Genomic DNA, 21,489 nt, shown 5'->3' with positions numbered 1-21,489 from the left:
CATTTTTCTTACAACCACATTATTTTCATAGACAATATTACCACTTGGTTCTTCATGACTTCTTTCTATCATATTGCTAGCATCTTACTATATTCCCTTGAGAATATTTATTATTCTCAATTTAAATTCTTGTTCCATAAGTTCTAGATGGTATATACCATTTACTTTATTGTCTTTTAGAGGGGCTGTACTTCTCAGGAGTCTAGTTATTTTGGCTTGAGTGCTCATGATTGGAGGTACTGAGGATGGGATGATGGGCAGGGACTTTGAGGAGAGCTTAAGCTTAGGAACAGAGTCTCAGGCAATATGAAACCAATACTGATAATTTCCTTTTCCTACTAATCCATTAGGCAACTCCTGCGAACAGGGAGTCATCATTAATCTGTTAGATTCAAAGCAGCAGCACTTTGCCAACAGTCTCTTTAGGTTACATTTTACTAAGCTAGGGGGTTTGAATACAGAGGACTGCCTGCCTGAAGGTGGCTCAGCCCATTCATGTTTCATCAATATCTCACTGCAGCACAGCTACAGCCCTGTCTTGATAATATCTACCACAAATATGGGCCACTGGACTACTGCTACCAATCAATGGCAAAAGGTAAGGAACTGACTGCTCATAGGCAATGCGAGGGAGAGGCAACGGAACTTAAAAGATTTTCCTTTCTTCTACTCACCCTCTGACTAGTCACACTTCCAACTAGTATAAACCCCCACTAGAAAAATTAATGATACTGGAAGCCAAACTTCTTTGGGTAGAGAAGTGAAGCGGCTATGAATGAAATGAAGATTAGTGCATATAGTTGGCTCTCTGCATCCGTGGGTTCAACATCTGTGGATTTGACTAACCACAGATGGAAAATATTTGGATAAAAATGTTACAGTTGCTGACATGTACTATGTAGTTGACCCTATTATGACTGCATCTGTACTGAACATGGAAATTTTTCTTGTCATTATTCCTTAAAAAATACATTATAACTATTACATAGCATTTACATTGTATTAAGTATTATAAGTAATCTAGAGATGTGGGAGGATATGTATAGGTTATATGCAAATATTATATCATTTCATATCAGGAACTTGAAAAACCATGGATTTTGGTATCTATAGGGGGTCCTGGAACGAATCCCCTTTGGATACCGAGACAAATGTATGCTGTTCTTTGGATGGCAGCTGAAAGGAGATGTATAGCTCAAGGCAAGGCATTGTTTTTAGGGTAAAGAAAGAGAAGAGGTATAAGATGGAGCAAAATCCATTCAGGAGTAGGTAGGTAGAATTGGGGTCAATATCACAGGTGGGAAAGTTGGCCTTGAAGAGGAATACCTCATATCTTGATGCTGGAGAACAGAAGACATGAGTATGTGTGGAGCCAACACGTCTTAAGTACAGAGCTAGAAAGCTGAGGTGTGCTATGTTTCCAAGGTTGAAAGGAAGCAACAGCCCTCAAAACCCTAAGTTAGGTGTCATTTAAACTTAAGATCAAGTTCCTATGATAGCCTGATTAGGAAAAAACATTGTTCAAGATCGAATCAAGTTCTCATTTTTATATATGGGATTAGTTATGACTATCCCTGATTGAGAGTTACAACATCCTACAAAAATAAAAAAAGGACAGAAAAGATGGATGACTCATCGACAAAGAGACTATAGATTAAGGAAAGGTGTCATTTGTTTATGTCACAGAGCACCTCTGCAGAGGCTCAAACATAGTTCAGGGCTGGCAATATTAGTTCCAACACAGGGATGGAAAGCCAAAACCAGAGGGCAGCATGACGACGCAGCCAGTAGTTGCTTTATATGGAGTAATACATACTACGCTTTTCCCAGAATTAAACTCAGATAAAACAGGAAGGATGTTAAAGGAACACAGACTCAGAACCAATTTTAAGAGAGCTCAGTGTCCTTAAGTGTCTCCATGGATTATCTGGAGTTGACAGAACTCCAGTCCTTTCTTTTGGTCACTAAAGCTGTGGGTAAATGGGAAGTGCAGAGACCCTGAAGTTGTTGCAAGCATCACCATGATGTTGCCATCGGTGTCCAAGGGTCATCCTTGTATCCTCCTTGACTTTTCACTTAGTTGGCTAGTTACCTACATAGGCAAAGAGCTGCTGTGACACTGCGCAACACACTTTTCCTCTGTCTTAAGCTAACTGACGGTACACACGGTGTCTTCATTTACCTCTTCTAGTCAATAATCCTTGCAACTCCTATTTATTATGCCCCCGAAATGTCTTTTTATAGACGGAATTAAGTTGTCAACATTGTCATGAGTTAACTAATTGGTGTGAACACAAATTACATAATGTTGGGGTGGTTATTTTGTGTGGCTAGCCAAGTGGCAGGAGAAAAGCTGAGCATATAAACATATGAGAGATTCTCATTCATTCCTGATCAGATGTGAAAAAGGCTACAGTGAATTCATGTTACTTATTATAACAGAGGGAATGTAGTCTTAAAACTTTCCGGTGTGTACATTACATGGACTAAGGCTAATGTGTGGCAGTGAAGTGGTGTTAAAGACATTTAATTCAATACGTAGATGAGACTATATGAATAAAAATAGTCTGAGATTAACATTTCAATTGTATCGTATCAGACCATAGAAATCAAACTAATTTATTGCTATCAGAAAAAATTACCTTCTTAGGTAATTTAAATAGTTCATTGACCATCTGAAAAATACTCATAGCTTTTTTTTTTACATATAGTGCAAAAATAAATTTTAATTTGGTCCCTATCCAGATGATTACAGACACTAAAAATCAGCGAAGTTCAAGCAATGGCTTTTACTATACATAAACATACTACTTTACAAGCTAAAAACTTTTTACAGATTTATACAATTTTCTCATATAGTCTAAAGAAAAAGACAATAAGTCTTTTCTTGTTTTAGATCCAGAAATTGTATCAATCAATCTGTTCCTAAATCATCAGAGACTCAGAAGCAGAAATGGTCACCAAGATTTGACTTTCAGGCTAAGATTAGTCCTCTAAGCCACACTATCCAAGAAGGAGGGATGGAAATGTTTAAATTACCTGTTGTCTTCTTTTTAGGGTGAAGATTTTTTTTAAAAAAATATACATATTACCTTTGCAAAGCGCTATTAACACTCATGGGAATGCAAAATTTCAGATGCATTATTTAGTTATTAGTAACCTGAATTCACAGTGACATACAATACTGAAAACATTGTAAAATCAAATTTATAAGGAAACACTTTTATGAGAGAAATCTGCTATCCTAGAAATATTAGTATGTACTAACAAAAAATAATTTCATCAACTGTGCATTTTTATATTCTCCCTTCTATACAATCACACCCTTAAGCAGAACAGATTTTATTTATTTATTATTTATTGCTACACTCCTGACAATGGAGTGCTAAATTAAAATGCCACCCAGATGGCACACACATCCTAATGACGTAAGGACTGCCACAGTGCAACTTCTCCTCTCAAAGAAAGTAAGCGGTGTGGCCCTCTGGGAAAGCATCTCCATCCTGTTCAACTGAGACTCTGAAAATGAGAGCACTGGGGGTTGGATTGAGGAACCTGGCAACCAGACGGCCCAGACAGAGCCTCACTGCACAAAGACTTTGCCTGTTCATTCCATGCTACCTTTTGTTTAGGGCACCTCCACGTTTCTGGATTCTCAATAAGCTTAGGTATCAAAACTATGCAAAAAAATCTCAGGTCAAGGGAAACTCTAAGGAGCGGTCTCCCTCTTCTATCGTAAGTCACAATGTGATATGTAGTTTTCAGGAGAAAGACAGGACTTTTATTAGATGTATGATTGCTGTTGTTGTCTATAAGAAATTCCTCGAATTGAAGAAAAAATTGTTTCTTCTTTTAAAAATAATAGCTAATTTGCATCAATAGACATGTGATTAAAAACACAATTAAGAAAGTTTTAGTATTATTTTGAAAGCTAGATTATAAATAAAAAGGATCTTACTAAATAGTAGTTAATGATACAATTAAACCAAAGAAAACTAGCTGATTTTGCAAGTGTGAATTTCACACATTTCTTAAAATTAAAAAAAAAGTTTCTAGAAATTTAACGTTCTCAAAATGAACTGTCTATTCTCATGAAACACATGCAAACAGTTCCTAAGAAGAAGTCATTAGAGAGAGGTCATTTGTTTTATTTCATCTATTACCAAGTTGTAAAATCTCTTTACTCTGCAAATTTGTGCTGTCAATGGAGAATCTGAAGAACTCCCAAGGATGGGAGAGAACTGAGTCAAAACTAAGCATCATGCTGAATTATAGAAATAACTGAAACAGATTAGATTACTAGATACCGTTAGTGCAGCTGTGATCTACAAACTCGGGAAACTCGGGCTTCTGCGATTCAGAGTTAATGCTTCCTCATCTCCTCCCTCCACCCAAATATGTGAAATTACAGTTTAATTTTTCCAATCCTGTTATTTTTAAGTGGTTAGTTTTTACTCTATATTGTTAATTATTCAGTGATTGATTTGAATGACCTTTTGCAAGCAGGCTTGCCAGTTTACAGATGTTCTCTCTGCTATAAATAGCCTGATCACTCACTGTGCCATAAACTCATTCATTTATTCAATAAATATTTATCGAGTACCAAATATATGCCAGGCACTTTTCTCGGCACTGGAGACAAAGCAGTTATTAAAATATAGAAGCCCTGCCCTTGTGCAGCTAATATTTTAGGACAACGGTTAGATGAATGAACGCTATTATATGTTAGATCGTCGTGCTATAGAGAAAAATAAAGCAGAGAAAATGGAGACATGCTCCGACTTAGCGGGGGGTCGCAAACTTTAATCACTTTCAACATCTGACATTGTAAGATTATGTGGGGAAAAATAAAAAGATTCAGATTCTGGAGTCCAACTTTAAGCCTCATACGAGGGACCTGTGCTGTCCAGTCCACCAGCACCAGCCGCACGTGACAAATGAGTACTTGCAATGGGGCTACTCTTAACTGAGCTACACTGTAAGAGTAAAATACACACTGGATTTCAAAGACATTGTATGAAAATACAATGTAAAGTATCTCAATAATTTTATATACTGAATACATTTTAAACTGATAATATTTTGAATATATTGGGTTAAACTGTTATTAAAACTAATTTCACCTCTTTAATGTGACTACCAGAAAATTTTAAGTTACATATACAGCTTCTGTCATATTTCTACAGAGAGCACCATTCCGGGCTCCCTTTCAAATGTCCGTGCGTTTTACTTGAGTGCAAATTTAACTATACAAGCTTACCAAGAAAGGGGAGGGAGCAAGACGCAGGACTATCGGAAGATAGTTCTATTATTATATAATAGGTAGACAGTGGGTTTTAATCTCCCACTAACTAGCTATGTGACCAGAGCCCAGCTGGAAGCTAGCAATCTCTCTGCTTCAGTTTCCTGAAAAAGAAATAATAATAATAATAGTAATTATTGTAAAGGGTTGTTGTAAGGAATGAATGAATACATGTAAAGTGCTTCGAATGGTGCCTGGCACATAAGGGTTTGCCTTTATTATTAAATAAATATCCTTATTTGTTAAAAAAGTGACCCTACAAATATTAACCATTGGCTCTTGGGATGTGACTGAAGTATTTATCAAAAAATTCATTGGCTGGAATCAAACAGCCTTGGAGGCAGGGCTGGCCGTGGGAAGAACATACAGGGGCTCTGGTGTCTGAGACATGGGTGCAGACCTCAGGTCACCTGAATGTTAACAAAACAGCACAACTTTGTGCAAGTTCTTTACTTCTGAGTTCTCAGTTGCCTCTTTTTGTAAAACATCTATCCTGTAGAGTTGTTTAAGGAACTATTGAGGTGGTGTAAATAAAAATACGTCTGGGGCAATAGGCAGTCAATAGACGACAAAATTAGGACAAATCTTAGGCCGAATTTTACTCTCTCTACCTGGTACAAGCTAACCAAGGGTAATGATCATAACGCTCAAGAGAATACTGTTTGAAAGTCTTATGAAGCATTCGAGCTCTTACACATGAAACTGACATTCTCATTTTTACTCACTTTTAAAAGCACCCCCAAAACATTTACTAAGTAACTGTTAACTTGCAACCAAATATAACTAAAGGGATACAACTCTATTTCTTAAAAACCTCTCTTCTGTTACTTTAGAACATTCTTCACTTTCGATTAGCTTTCCTGTCAATCCACTTAAATTACCGAGACTACACTGATATTTTTTCTTTTCTATGCAAGCATTTAATTTTTAAAAGACGTCTTTCCTAGAGTCACCAGGCTGCAGAGTTGCGCAGTGGTGTAGCTGTTGAGTACGTGTGAAGGGAAGGCTTCTGTCTGGTGGAGGTAAGGTACAGAGGGGACAGTGAGTCTCCTCTCCCTACCTCCTCAGTGGGAACAAGGCAATCACTTCTGCCTCATCGTTCATGAAGGTGCACTGTGACCCCTGCATATGGCACAGGGGACGGGAGCATAGCCTCTGTAGGCTGCGGATCACCTACCTGTTTCTAGTCCCAGCTGGCCAACTAATTCATCCCCTGGCAGTGGGAAAGTCACTAACAACCACAGACTTGTCGTGTGTAAATTGTGTAATGTCGTGCAGGATAAAATGTCTTAAGAGGTTTTTAAAAAGTTCATTTGAGTACAGGACTGTTGCTATCACAATGGACTGACATAAAAGAACTGGCAGTCTCATATGTTTTTTCTAATTCTTTTCTTCTAAAGTGTACTTTAGCCATCAGTGTAGGTATGCTCTTTCCCCTTTTCCTGACTCTGAGTGTTTTGTTCCTGACTCTTTCTGGGGTCAAATACCGGAAAAGAATTGAAAAACGTAGGAAAGTAAAAGAAATAAAGTCCTTAATGGAAGACTTCAGTTACAAATAGCCCGAAAAAACTTGTCGATAACATGACATACAAAATTGGACTAAGCAACCTAGGACAGGGAAGGTTTGTCACTTGTCTCTTCCTCCATTGTTTTCAGACGAAACTATCCTCTTGTCTCTCTCCAAAGTACTAAGTACCTGCTTGTACCTGCTTTGTCAGCGGCATAGTGCTGGGGACACAACAGTGACCTTGGAATACGAGTTCAGGAAAGACTGCCTACAACGGGCTGAAGAGGAGATAGACAGGATAAACAGATAATGGCATATGTAATTAAAATAATTATAATTGTGATAATTGACACTAGAAAAAAGTAACAAAACCTTTCAATATTCAGAGACCCAGAGAACTCTTTCCTAGCAATTTCCTGTGATGGGATTTCATCACCTCTGCCCAGTCCTGTGATTAACATCCTTCAAAGTTAAGGGCTGCTCAGTTTGCATTTAATAGCATTTATGCTTTTCACTTTCATGTTATTTTTCAGGAGTGATAAAGGAGAGATGGCCCTCTTTTCCAGTTGTAAGAGTCCTTCAAATACTGGCGACAGCTTCCAAATAAGATTAGTGTTCACGCTTAAAGCACAATGCATAACGTTAATACAGCCTCAGGTGTTTCGCTTTGAATTCATAGCAAAAACAAAACAACAACAAAAACACCAAAACACACACACAAAAAACCCGCTGCTGAACTTTTACAGAGATAAATAACCTATATTTTCCCTACAAAGCATTAGCCATAGTTCTGATAAAATCAAAGTATTTTCACGATCTTATTCAAAGTGACCTAATAGGAACCCTAAAGAGGAAAGAGCTTTTCATAATATCAAAACACAACACGACCATGTCAGGAATAATGGCACATGCATGCACAGACATCAATTACCTGTTTCCTTTTCTGCTGGGCCTAAAACATAAGAAAAGAGAATTTAGGAGGGAAGCAAATTCTGCCCATGTTGCTCACATAATACAGAAGGTGAGTTAAGCAAAGAAAAGTAGTCCACTTCCTATTTCTAACTTAAATTTGATTTTGTTTTTGGTTTGATCCTGAGCATAGAACAAGAGCTCTTTATTTTTTAAGATACAAAAGAGGGAGGGAGGGAAGGGAGATAATAAAGGGCATAGGTTTTCTCATCTAATAAGCATGCATTTTGGTTTTTTTGACAGTAGATTGCTCAGTAATCTTATCCAACTAGATTTCTAGGATCCATTTTCTAGAGTATTTCACACTAGACTAGAGATAAGAGAGGGCGACTCCAGAAAAGGAAGAGGTGGGATAGTTCCCTGCTCACTGACCATTTGGTTCTATTATAGGTTTTTCTCTAACATGAGTTTATTTTTATGAAAGAACAAATACACCTTTCTGATCACCAGTGTTGCCATGTTTATCTAACTGATTAATAAAAGAAGCCCATGTTTGTGTACCAATAAGAGAATCGTCTTTGTTTGTCCACATTAAAATGTGCTCTATGACTAGGAAATAAACATAGAGATAAACAAAAAAATATACTGCATATTTTTTCGGTATTTTTTGAATAAAGTAATGGTCAAAATGACTAAAATTGACAGTTAAGAACAAAAAGATTGTCACAGTTTTTTTGGATAGGCTTCGTTATATTTGGATAAAAAAATATTGTGTTTATTCAGGTTGTCCACAAACATTTTCTTGTTGCCAGATTTAATGTCTATTTTTATATCAATTCTTTCAATCCGTGTTCACAACACTCACTATTCCCAAAACATGAAAACTGTTTGAATGAGTATTCAAAATGTGAAAACCAATCTGTTTACCTTCCACTTTCCCCAAATGATCTAATATTCATTGCTTGTGCTTTAACACAACATGATATCATAATTAATGATGTTAAACTGGTAACTAAGGAGGTTTCATGTTGTTACTCTCGTGATATAATATTGGTTGCTATAGTGATGGGATGGCTTTTTTGTTAATCACTCAGGAGGTTGGTTACAGCATGCTTGTTAGAAAGCTTGATCAGATTTGGAGAGAAAAAAGATATAACACGGCCAATTATAATCATCTTTTTCATTGTCCCAATTTTGATGGGACTATCATAACATCAACTAATTAATACATTTATCATTCATTATGTACAATTTTATGTTTAAAGTTACTAAAAATTTTCTAATGGATGATATACTTTTTATTTTTAGAGATAAGTATTTAACACTGCAAACTTTTTTTCCTCCTTAAGTTAATGCTACATGTATTACACAAGCTAGTTTTATAATTAAAGAATTTAAGATCCTTTCTATTACTTTTAATTATATCAATCAAAGGACTGTTGAATAAAAGCTGATTGTGTGACTCTGCCACAAATCGCAATCTACTTATTGATAAACATCTTAAATCTCAGTATCCTTAATGAATAAGACCTGAAGAAAGAGAAAAAAAAATGCACAGTCTTCTCAAGAGATCTAATCTTCCAAGTGCATCAATACATTGCAAGCAATTAAAAGTTGCAGGGAATTTCTATCAGTTTATTTCAGCCCTCACGATAATCAACAAGTTTCCTCCTTCTGAGTGACAATGCAGAATAGAAAATAAAATTATTTAATACTACACTGTCCAGAGTTTAAATGTTAGACATATTTACAATAATGTTAAAAAATACAACCCATGAAAACACCTTTTGGTTTCCTGAAAACTCAAAATAAGAACAAAGGACAACTTAAGCACGAATCCTGGGTCTTTCATTCAAGCAGAGTCCCAGGAGGCATATTAAAGCAATGAATAGGAAAAAGCTCTTCAGTTCACCAGCTGAGATTTTAATGAGACATTTCCCTTTGCCACGGTACAGGTTTGTTCAGGAAAGGAAAGGACTTCTCACAGAAAATTCAGTTAATAGGCATTGTTGGCTCTCACTGCCACTTCGGCAATTGCTCACTGCACTGACCTTCTATTTTGGCATATTCTGTGAGTCTAGTGTAATTGATCAAGGCAGCTTTCTCGAGACATTTTCTGACCACTTTTTTCACTTCTTCTGCTGGTATGGGAGTGGCAATATCTTTCATTAAAACCTAGAGAGGGAGAGAGAGATTGCATAAAATAGTAAAAACAAATTACACAAACTGTTCTGGACCTGACTATTAGCAGGAAGGGGTCCTAGGTAACACTGGAAGTAATGAGTCGGCACTTCACAACTGGGCAGTAATCCTCCAATCTTGGCTCCTCCTGTCTGAGCCTCATTTTGTGCACATCAGAACCTCCCACAGGCAAGCCACCATTCAGTGTGACTATCACTCTTCCTCCAGGGACCCATGACACCATTAGAGCAGCTGTTTTAGATCAGGAGTACAGTCGTTGGGACAAGTAATAAACAAAGCTTGTATTCCACATCCCTAATTTGAAAGCTTTAAATGATTTGGGCAACGTATATGAAAACAACAACAAAAATTCCATTAGGAGTAAGCATTGTTTTTAAGCTCTATAAAAATCAAGACCACTGCTTTCACTTTAGTCATTGTGACCCATTGAGGAGGAGAAAAATTCTTTGTTTTAGTGAAATGGAGTATCAAATGTTTAAATACATGAAAACTTGCTGAGATTAGGAAAAAACTTGATTATTTTCTGTTGGGATCCTAAATTGTGTTTTTGGATTTTTCCTTTAAAAGTACCGCAACTGGCCCAGGGAAAAAGCAATTATATCCAGAATTCAAAATACAACATATTCAAACACTTTTATAATGACTTGTTGCTAATTTTCCTTAAAAACTTCCTACTGGTAAAACTCACAATAAGTTTTGATCACACTAGTAATTAAATTTGATTTTTCCATATAGATAATGGGGTTTTTATTGCTTTGCTTACATTGAACTTATAAAGCATATAAAGACGATACTTTTGTCAAGTGTTCTTACTATCTTATTAGTCTTTTGTCTTGAAAGAAATAATGAAAGAACATGAAAACACCCATTTCATGCTTTATTATTTCTCTTTTGATCAGCCTTGGCACTAAGGATTTTATATTTACAAACGTATTCAATCATTCTAGCACTGGTGATACTTGAAAACATATTTTATTTTATTTTTAAGGCAAGGTTTCCTTTTGAAGATTGCAAACGTCATCATTTAAAAACTTCTTTCCCTACCAACTTCAATTATTCTTCATATTCTCATAAGAATCTTTAACACACTGACATATATTTGACACTTTAATTAGAATTGCACATTATACTCTTCATAGCCAGAAAAATCTTCTTTCTTACAGTAAAAAAGATACAAGCATTAACGTATTATTACTTTTAATGTAATTATTACTAAAATGTAACTTTAAGATTAATTTTGTACCATATGTAGAACCATAAACTTTACTATTAGGCCTTCTCATGGTGACAAACTTTTAAATAACAGAAATAGCTGTTAAAATTAGAATGCATATATCTGTTACAGAGGTTAGTCCAGGGTGGAAACCAGGCATATTTCACATTATTTGGAGATGGGGAATTGAATCCTCTTTCCTGGCAAGTGCAGATAAAGTGCTGGTGAGTACAGAAAGGGAGGCGCAACCTCTGTTTGGTGTTTCTTCCCCACCTTCTTCGAAGGTATCATAAGTATCAAGAATTCACAGATTTTATTTTTCTAAGATGTCAGTAAATACAGAGGCATGAAGCTGAAGATGTGGCTTTTACCATTCCTCTCTCATTTCAGAAAGAGGCATGATTAGTGACGAAAACAAGTCACTGTTCACCCTTCCACTTGTCAGCCCAGGGCACATGGGCAGTTCTGCTACCACTAGCTCGGCCCTGCTGGGAACGAGGAGGGGAGCAAGGAGCTCTGCTATGGAAACCAGCTCACTGAGATGCTGCACCAGGTACCCAGGGCGGGATGAGGTTCCAAAAAAATAAAGCTATCTTTCAGGGTTTTATCTTACCCATGACACCTTAATGAACGAGATGAAACATATACTTTGAAAATCTTGAGTTATATGCAGCTTTTCATATTAAAAAAATTCTAACAAAAAAGATATAACAAAAAGATAATTACTACAATAATATTTCTATCACACAATGCACAGTAATCAAGGACAAGACAGGGATATTTAGATGAAACCAATCTATAAGCCAAAGATCTCATTTTATCCATCACTTCTAGCCCTTCTCTCTGTCCTTAAATCACTGAAAATGTCTTCTCATTTTGCTTTTCATAGAAGTGCTAATAAACAATATAATATCTAGAATTTACTGAGCAGAAAAATGGACAAGAACAAGTGCCTGAAGTCAATAAATTAGGACCAGAATAATCATGAGCTATAGATGATCTCCGGACACTCTTAATACTTATAAGGAGTAAGAGTTGTCCATACTACTTAACTGTTAGCTACCAATGAACACATGAATAGTTTTGAAGATAGATGAAACTAATCTGCCACTAAAAGAGGAGTAGAACATATACTTTCATGAATAAATGATTTTTTAGCATGGATATGAAAATTTATTTGCTATTTATTTTTTAAGGAAAAATGAACTTCTACAATTCATGAATTCATTTATAATGACAGATTGAATTAAAATACATTTGAGATGAATTTAGAGTAAAAGAAATGATATGTGTGTGAATATTAAATGATAAATTCTTATAAGTACAAGGGATATGACAGGTAGAAGTACAAATAAATCAAGGGAGATAACAAAAGACAACTGTAAAGTCTGAAAAACAGATAATTATACTTAAATGAAAAAATGAAAGACTATTTAATGGGGGGAAAAGGTAGGAAAAACAGTTACTACCAAAAATATGCCATCAACTCAGCATATGATGGCAGTTGTAGGTTTTAAAAGGCTTGGGGAGGAAGAAGATATAAAAAGAACTTGAATGGAGCAAGAAAAGGTGAGAAATTGATGTAGTGTGAGGGACTCAGGAGAACACACTGGAGAATAAGACTGTCTTTGCATATTTCAATAACTAAAACACACAGCAATTGACAATGCAAGCAGTATTTATAAAGCAATGTTCAAACATACCCTTTCAAGTAATGAAAGTGTAGCTTTTAGAGCACCTTCAGGTCGTCCAAAGGGAAAGCAGTATCTTCAAAAACAAAAAGAAGAACAATAAAGTCAAACATTTAATATCCAAACTGCTAAATAATTCCCTCTTCTATTATCTGGCATGACTGGAGAACAATGAAAAGTGATTAAAATAGCTTTGACCCATCTGGGAAAGTGTTAACTGCTGTAGTTTACCTAGTCCCATGATTTAAATGTCTTAAACTGGAAGGGTGTAAACTGTGATGAAAAAGGTTCTAAAGTTTTAGTGATACATGTACAGAAAGGCCATAGTAATCAAACAAAAATCACTACACTCCTGAGTACAGGGATATTTAAAATGCATTTCTTGAAAATCTCTTGTCTAAGGTGTTGTTATTCAAGCTCTATTAGAGATCAAATGAAATGACTTCCCCCTTTCTTCCTGTATGTATGTGTGGATTAAGATGAGAACACACACATCATGGACATAACTTCTAGGACGAACAAGTTTCCAGCTCCCTGTTTTCCTGTCACTTGCCTGTCTATCCTGGTGTCTAACTCTCCAACCTCCCCACAAAACACACAAACTGTCTGCAGCGCTTTTGCTGGAAATATCATTTATCCAGAGTATCTCTCAGCCCATGTATTCCAAATACACACCCACAACGAGAGGGCAGGTTGTGCAGAAGTTCTCAGGTCAGGGTCAGAAACTGGGAGAGTGAGGGGGCTCCTCAGAAGTTAGTTGCTATGTGGTGGTGATAGGTTTATTGCTCTTTACAAGGAGGTCCCTCTTCAGGTCACTTTCCACTTCAAGAGTACAGAATGTCAGGGCCACTTCATCCAGCTGGAACTCCTTGCTTTGTTGAATCAGGTTCAGCAGAGCTTCCCCCTCCCTTACTGCTGCCTCCACCCAAGGATCGAGTGCTACAGACAGCTGGGCTGTCCTTAGGTGGCCACATTGCTCTGACTTAGAAATCGTCAAACCAGTAACTTGAAAGTTTACTTATTTCCGTGTCCTTTGCCATTATCCAGGGGCTTAGTAGACACATTATCTAATTATCTATACGTAATTAACAATAAAACTATTTTTTTCACATTGGAATTTGAACAGGATTTCCTAAAAAGCACATCTATTATAAGTTTAATTTGTTTAACAGGACCAAATTTTAATGAAAAGACTGAGTTCTCACAAAGCAGTAGCTGAGTATATATTAGGATTACGTTTTTGTTTTGTGGAGCTTTTATTAGTTTCAGAAAATGTCATATAAGTGTCATATAAATCTAGTCACTCAAATTTTCTTCAGAATATGGTTTACCATTTCATAATTTTCTGTTAAAAATTTCCTTCACTTAATCTTGCCTCTGCACCATTACCACCTCCCCCCACCAACAAAAAAGCCACAACCAATTTATTTTGATACTTTTTTCCTGAGTGGTGTTTTTTTTTAGAGCATTAGCAAATTAGCAAAGTAGCTTTAATCATTTTGTATACCATAGACCTTAATCCACATTTAACTAAAACACAAATTGGGTTCTTGTAGTCTCCTCCCCTTGCTTAAATCTTTTCAGTGTATTTGCATAATCCACTCATTGTCTTGTCCATTGTTTATTTCCATTAACCTGTGGGTGATGCATTTCATGAATGGAATGTTACTGATCCCCAGATTACGTTTAGCATTTCAGGGCTCCGAGGTCCCACTGGGCATGTTCTGAATTAGCATTAGCTGCCCATGATGTGTAAATAATTCAACACGTTTACAGAGTACAAGTAATCCTGAATCAATAAAGTACAGAAAATAACTGCACAGAGCTTAATTAATCTTTACAAAACAAGTTTTAAAAGAAGGGACTCATTCTGTCCTGCCTTTCAGGATAAATATTTTGGGTTTTTACCACTTTGACAACTATGTAATAGCAATGTGAAGTGGAAAATGCTCAATTATCAAATAAAATTCAACCAAGTTTAATACCTAATCAGAATAAATTGAAATGCAATTGAAATCTCCCTTATTCCTACTTTAGTAAATTAATTACACAGATAAATAAGCCTATACAGAACTGTCCTACAACTAAGATTTTTTTCCTAAGCCATTTTTAGATATAGTATTTATTTTTGTTATATATGTAGTCTAAGAGGAAATTTTTTCTAAAAGTCTTCTTTTCTGAAAAACAGAAGTCCTTTATGTCAGTCCTACCCCACTTCCCAAGTAATTTCTTTAGAAAAAATATTTTTAACTTTTAGCTGATTCTTTTGGTATTTCAATGTCATATCTCTAGCCTATGTGCTAATATTTTTAATTCTTGATTTTTTAGTTTTAGTTATTATTTCAACTTCCCACTATGGAAGAGAAGCACTTATTTATTTTTTTTTAAAGTTTTATTTAGAGATGTCACAATGAACTGCACATATTTAAAGCATGTAATTTGTAAGTTTTGATATATGTATATATCCATAAAACCGTCACTACAATCAATGTAAGATATATATTCATGGCCCCAAACATTTCTTCTCCATTCCTGGGGCCCAGGCAACCACTGATTTACTTTCCGTTATTTGGATTAGTTTGTATTTTCTATAATTTTCTGTAAGAGGAATAGTACAGTATATACTTTTTTTGGCTCTCATTTCTCTCAGCAGATTTTAATATTTATTCATGCTATTGCACGTATCAACAGTTCACTCCTTTTTTATTGCTCAGCTCCAATTCATTGTTTATTCCTTCCTTGTTGAAGGTCATCTAGCTTGTTTTCATCTTTTGGCTATTGTGAATAATGCTGGTATGAACATTCATGTAAGTCTTTGTATAGACATATGCTTTCATGTCTTTTAGGGTAATCTTAAGAGTGAAATGTCTGGGTCACATGTCAGGTGTTTAAATTTTTAAGAACCTGCAAACTACTTTGCAAAGTGGGTTTTGCCATTTTAATTCCTATCAAGAGTGGATGCAGTTCCAGTGTCGCATCCAGACCAACAGTTGTTAGCTCAGTAGGTTATGTAAAGTATATTAATAGGTATGCAATAGCACCTCACTGTAGTTTTAATTGGTATTTTCCTAAAGAGTAATGATGTTGAGCATCTTTTCATATGCTCAAATATTTTAAAACAATTTTTTAATTGGGTCATTTTGTTTCTTATTAAGTTTTAAGAGTTATTTATATATTTTGGGTAGAGGTCTTTGTAGAATATGTATTCTCTCACATTCTGAGATTCATCTCTTTATTTCCTTAATAATGTCTTTGGGAGATCAAATGTTCTTAATGTTGATGAAGTTTAAGGTGATATTTTTCCATATATGAATCATGATTTTGGTGTTTTATTTAAGAATCTTTGCTTCATCCAAAGACACAGAGATTTTCTGTTTTCTAGGTCTATCCATTTTGAGTTAACTTTTGTATCAGGAGTGAGGTATAGATTCAGGTTAATATTTTGCATTTGTTGAAATAAATATACTTTACATTTGTTGAAAATTAATGACTATATGTGTGTGAGTCTATTTCTGGACTGACTGTACCACACTATCTTGATTATTATAGCTTTACAAGTAAGTCTTGAAATTAAGTAGTGTTAGCATTCCAATGTTATTCTTTTTTAAGTTACTTCGGCTATATAAATTCTTAGCATTTCCATATGAATTTTAGAGTCAGGTTGCCAATTTCTACAAATTCTATTGGATTTTGATTGATATAACATTGATATAACATTGATTGATATAACATTGAAGCTATAGATCAATTTAGGTTTTCCTTAATTTCTCTCAGCAAGACTTTGTATATTTTAGTGTATAGGTTTTGCACATTTTTGTCAGAATAAACCCCAAGTATTCAATCATTTTTGTTGCTACTGTAAACGGTATTTTTAAAGTTTCAATTTCAGATTGTTTCTTGCTATTATATAGAAATAAATTGATATTTTTATATTTAGGATCCTACAACTTTCTAAACTTATAAATAACGGTAGCAATTTTTTTTTTGTGGTTTCCATAGGATTTTCTATATAGGTGGCCATATTATCTGTAAATAAAGACAATTTTACTTATTTTCCAATTAGATGTCTTTCTTTTCCTACCTCAATGCATTTGCTAGACCACCCAAAACAATTTTGAACAATTCTATCTTTTGTCATTTTCATTTTTGTTGGTTTTATTCTCTTCATTGGTCATATTTTACTATTTCTTTGTATGCTTGAAAATTTTTGATGGAATGCTAGGCATTGTTTCTTTACAATTTTATTGATGAATACTTTTGTATTCCTTTATTCCTGAACTTCATTTTGAAATGCAGTTAAATTACTTGAAAATGGCTTGATTTATTCAAATCATGATTCTAACCCTCATTAGGAGAGACCATGACAATGTGTATTCTAGGGCTAATTTTTTTTCACTGTTGACGCAAAACCCTCTGGTACTCTATCTGATACTCATGAATTAGAAGGTTTCCACTCTGGGTCGTAGAAACTGGAACTACTAGGCCTGTGTTAGATTTAGAGATCTCCCCTTGCAATCCTTTCACATAGTTCTTTGCCTGACTGAATAATTTCCTCACATACATGTACTGATCAACACCTAGCTGAAGACTCTAGGGGGACCCTCAGATACCTGTATGTCTCTCTGCTCTCTCTTCTTTAGAACTCTACCTGAAAACTCTGGCTGCCTTGGCCTCCCTAGATTTCCAACTCTGCCTCCTCAAGTCAGGATGTCTACTGGGATCTACCCAGGTGCCTTTTTTTGGGACATGGACTGAAACACTCCTGGAGGTAAGCAGGGGAAATTAAAGGACTTATTTCATTTGTTTCCCATCTCTCAGGAACCACTGTTATTCATTGCTTTATGTTTAGTGTCCAAAAAGAGCATTTTCCTCACATATTTTGTACTTAAAAAAAAAAAAGGTTTCAGGTAGAAAGATAAATATCCTCTGTTACTCCATCTTAGATACTTAATACAATATAATTCAGAACTCTAATGTAATTAACACAGTTAATTCCATACTCCATTTCTGGTGGGCAATAAATCTTCTCTCAACATGTTAAAATATCTCAGTGTTTTGTCAATTTGATCTACTTAAAGAATTTTCTGACCTGCTCCAGTGAAAACTGGCTGTTCTCTAAGCTCAGTCATCACTTTGGGGTCTCTATTAATCACTGTCCCTTTACTCTGATACTGATGTCCTGTTGTAGAGCTCTTAACTCTCCCTCTCCCCGCCCCTTTTCTTGCTAAACTGCATTCTCCAGAAAGGAAACATGGGAAGCACATCTTTGAAGTCCTGCATATCTCAAAATATCTTTATTCTACAGTGAACAAGACTTTTGCTGGTATAGAATTCTAGGCTGGAAGTAACCTTTCCTCAGAATTATAAAGTTACTGATGCATTATTTTCTGGGTATCAGTATCATTCCTCACATCAAAATGAAAGCTGCAGAAGCAAAGGGTTGTTTTTTAAATTTTGTTCACTGCTTGACACTCAATAGTAGGTACTCAATAAATATTTCTAGAATACGTGAAAGTTGAGAAGCCATTCTGATTCTTGATTCTTTATATTTCAGGATCTTTTCTTTTATCCCCAAGAATCTAAAAATTCATGAAAATGTACTCTGATCAGTATTTATTTCAATCCACTGTGTTGGGTATTAAATTGACTCTTTCAGTCTGAACATTTATGTCTTTTAATTCTGAAAAATATTTTTGAATAATTTTATTCAAACTTTTGTACTTTTAGCCTTAATTGTTTCTGGCATTCTATTATTTATGATAAAATTTCTAAGCAGATCTTTAGTTTTTCTTATCTTTGTACTCCTATGTTCCTATCCCCCAACCCTACTTTCAGCAAGGTCTCGTTAACTTTACCTTTCATTAGTGTGTACGTGTTTGTGTGTCATTCACATACAACTTCTAAGAACTCTTATTTGTTCCAAGGTTTTTTTTAACCTTCCTTCCTTCCTTTTCCTTCCTTCTCCCTTCTTTCCCAACATGTTGTTTTTGTTTTATAATGTTCTATCTTTCAAATCTCTCCAAGGATATCAGTAGTAGATTCTCACCACCTCTTCCTCCTCCATTTTCTTCTTCATATACAATCCTTGTTTGTTTGTTTGTTTGTTTGTTTTCCAAGTTGCTTTTTTAGTATTTCCTTGCTCTGGGCTCTATCTTCAAGAGTAAATACTTCCCTCAAATGTCTGATGACCTTGGCTGTTTGATCGTTTTCAAAAGTGTGGTATTAAAAAACAGAATGGTAGCTATGTACCCTAAGTAGGGTACATGTATCCCATGGTGTTTGCTGAAGGGGAATCTGGCTGGGCTGTTTCAGTGGGAGTCTTTATCGTCCACAGCTTTAGGTATTTTTTCTTGGCTAGTGAGAGTTTCAGAGGAAGACATTTATAGTATGCCTGGAAGGTATAAACCTGCCTGCCTGCCTGGCAGCATTTTGAGAGTCAAGCGTGTGAGCTGGAAGGAGAAGGCTGTGATTCTCAGATTTCAGAATAAATGTTTATTTAATTTCCAGGTTTATAAACCCGAGTTCCAACTGCCTGATGTTTCCTCCTATCCTCCACCCCAGTCCAGGTACCCTCTAATTTTACCCTCTCCAGGGAATGAATCTGCAGGGCTCTGCCAGGGGCCGGGAAGGGCAGCAGCCTGGCTGCCACGTTGGAAAAGAGATGTGGGGCTCTAAGTGAGTTTTAAGCATATTTACAATAAATTGTCCTTCATTCTTAATTTCTACAAGGGCACGATACTGGCAATCCCTAAACATTCTGGTGATTGTATGACATAAATCAAATTATTTCTTTGTCTTCCCCACTGCCAGTTTTTCCCTGGGTGGCTAAATGAGACATGATTCAGCCATCCGACCTCCAAAAATTGTTTTCCCATTTTTTTCCTCTTTTACTTTAGTTGTCCTTGTAAGTTTATGTGTTCTGGAAAAAATGTTACTATTTTAGTTAGGTTCTAAGAGGAAGCTAAGCCAGACATACATCAATATTCTATCGTTAACCAGAAATTCCTCAATTATGTTTAATTTAGTTTGCCTTATTGTTTTATCTGTCTTTGAAATCCTTTTCTGGAATACGGCTGGACCTAAATAAACAAGTCTCTATATAAGAGTTATTAACAGTACTGTGATTACTTCTTTAGTGTGAACTGATAAGTAATCTGTGTTCTTTCTAAATTTTAACACGAATGACTAAGGAAGATTATAGGTAGAATCCTTATGAAAATCCTCACAGACAATTTAAAAATTTTTACTAACTTGCCTATGTGGACAACTATCTGTTTTATTTTAATCCCATTTCCTCTTATCCAGTCTTCTATAGACCCCAAAAAAAAAAAAAAAAAAAAAAAAGAAAAAAAAACAGAACTGGCGAGATTTACACAAACTCTATAAACATCCAAAGGGAATATAAGAGTCGGCCCAAAATGTCTAGACTGATTCATTTCAGTTCTTGTCCTCAGTACACCAAAGAAATAAAAGCTAAGAAGGATTATAAAGTACATCTTTAGAGAAATTATTAAAAGAGGACACACATATACGAGAGAGAACACAACTGCGAGGGAGGAAATGAATACGATAAATAACGTGGACAACTGCCGTTCCCTGTCTCCCCCTGTGTAGTTGCTGGGCAGCTGTGAGGGGCATTGAATTCCCCTGGTGGGATGGCTCAGATTAGGCTAATTCAATCATGGTGATACCATTGCTCTTAAGTGACTAATTGAGGCATTTAGTGTGTCCCCTGGCCGCTGGGCAGGTTTAGGACTGGCCCATGACCTATTCAGAGCAAATGAGATATGAGGAATAGTTTGGTAGGATCTTCTAAGGAAACTTTTCATGATCTTAAGGGAGCATCACAGAAAGAGATGGCCTCTACTACTTCCCCTGAAAACTGGCATGCATGATTGTGAGACCAAGGAATTCTGTGGTCTTGCTACCAATCTGGGGATGAAAGCTTCCCATGGAGGACAGCCGTATAAGAATCATGGAGAAGCAGAGCTGTGGCTACTGAATTCAGCTTGTCCTGAAGTTTACCCTACCTGAGATCTGCAGGTAAGTGAGCATACACATTCATTTATTTAAACCAGTTTGAGGTAGGATCTGTTACTTGCAGATGAAAGCACTGATACAGATAACCACAGTGATTTACATAGTTGGTGATATAGCTATTCAACTGAATTACAAGCTCTGTCTCGATGTTAAAAAAGGAAATACTGCATGTAATTAAAAGACATGTAAAATAAATTTATGTCAGGATCTCTATACAACCTAAGAGACGACAACAGCAAATGAAGAAACATTCTCTGCAAATGCAAAAGAAAAAAAAGCTTTCCTCATGTCTCCATGTTGTTTATTTAAAAAAATCAGCAGAGAATCTAATCTTAACTCTGTAAGTTGAATTCTGCCATGCTATCAAGAACAGTGTTTCCTAATGTGAATCTATTGATCTTTTGGGCAAAAATTGTCCAATGTGAGACCGTCCTATGCATTGCATTCCTAAACCCAGCACTGAATGACTGTCCCCATATCCGGTTATTGTGACAACGAAAATCCTCCCTCATTCACGAAGGGAGTGCTACCAGCGAAGGTGGTGCTACCAGCCCTAGTTGAAATCACTAATGTACGGGAACAGATGCACAGTGTATCGTTCTTTCTAAGATTCATTCTTTCCTTC

General features: G+C 35.8%; 1 protein-coding gene across 16 annotated transcripts in view; it reads right to left on the bottom strand.

Annotated features, from left to right (window-relative positions):
* The window catches only part of CADPS2 (calcium dependent secretion activator 2), a 477,993-nt gene that overhangs the window by 93,619 nt on the left and 362,885 nt on the right, over nt 1–21,489 (bottom strand). For 10 of the 16 annotated variants that reach the window (XM_039860904.1, XM_039860896.1, XM_039860905.1 and 7 more), the window contains exons 15-17: nt 12,837–12,900; nt 9,770–9,893; nt 7,741–7,761 (exon numbers count right to left, since the gene is read on the bottom strand). In XM_039860904.1, coding sequence (XP_039716838.1) covers nt 7,741–7,761; nt 9,770–9,893; nt 12,837–12,900 — 209 coding nt within the window. The remainder of the gene's footprint in view (nt 1–7,740; nt 7,762–9,769; nt 9,894–12,836; nt 12,901–21,489) is intronic. The other 6 variants (XM_039860903.1, XM_039860900.1, XM_039860902.1 and 3 more) reach the window with 1 other exon arrangement.

This window comes from Pteropus medius, unplaced genomic scaffold, assembly GCF_902729225.1.
Source record: "Pteropus medius unplaced genomic scaffold, Ma_sr-lr_union100, whole genome shotgun sequence".
In the NCBI taxonomy this organism is placed as follows: Eukaryota; Metazoa; Chordata; class Mammalia; order Chiroptera; family Pteropodidae; genus Pteropus; species Pteropus medius.
Note: the sequence above shows the minus strand (reverse complement) of the source record. Positions and strands in the feature narration are given on the sequence as shown.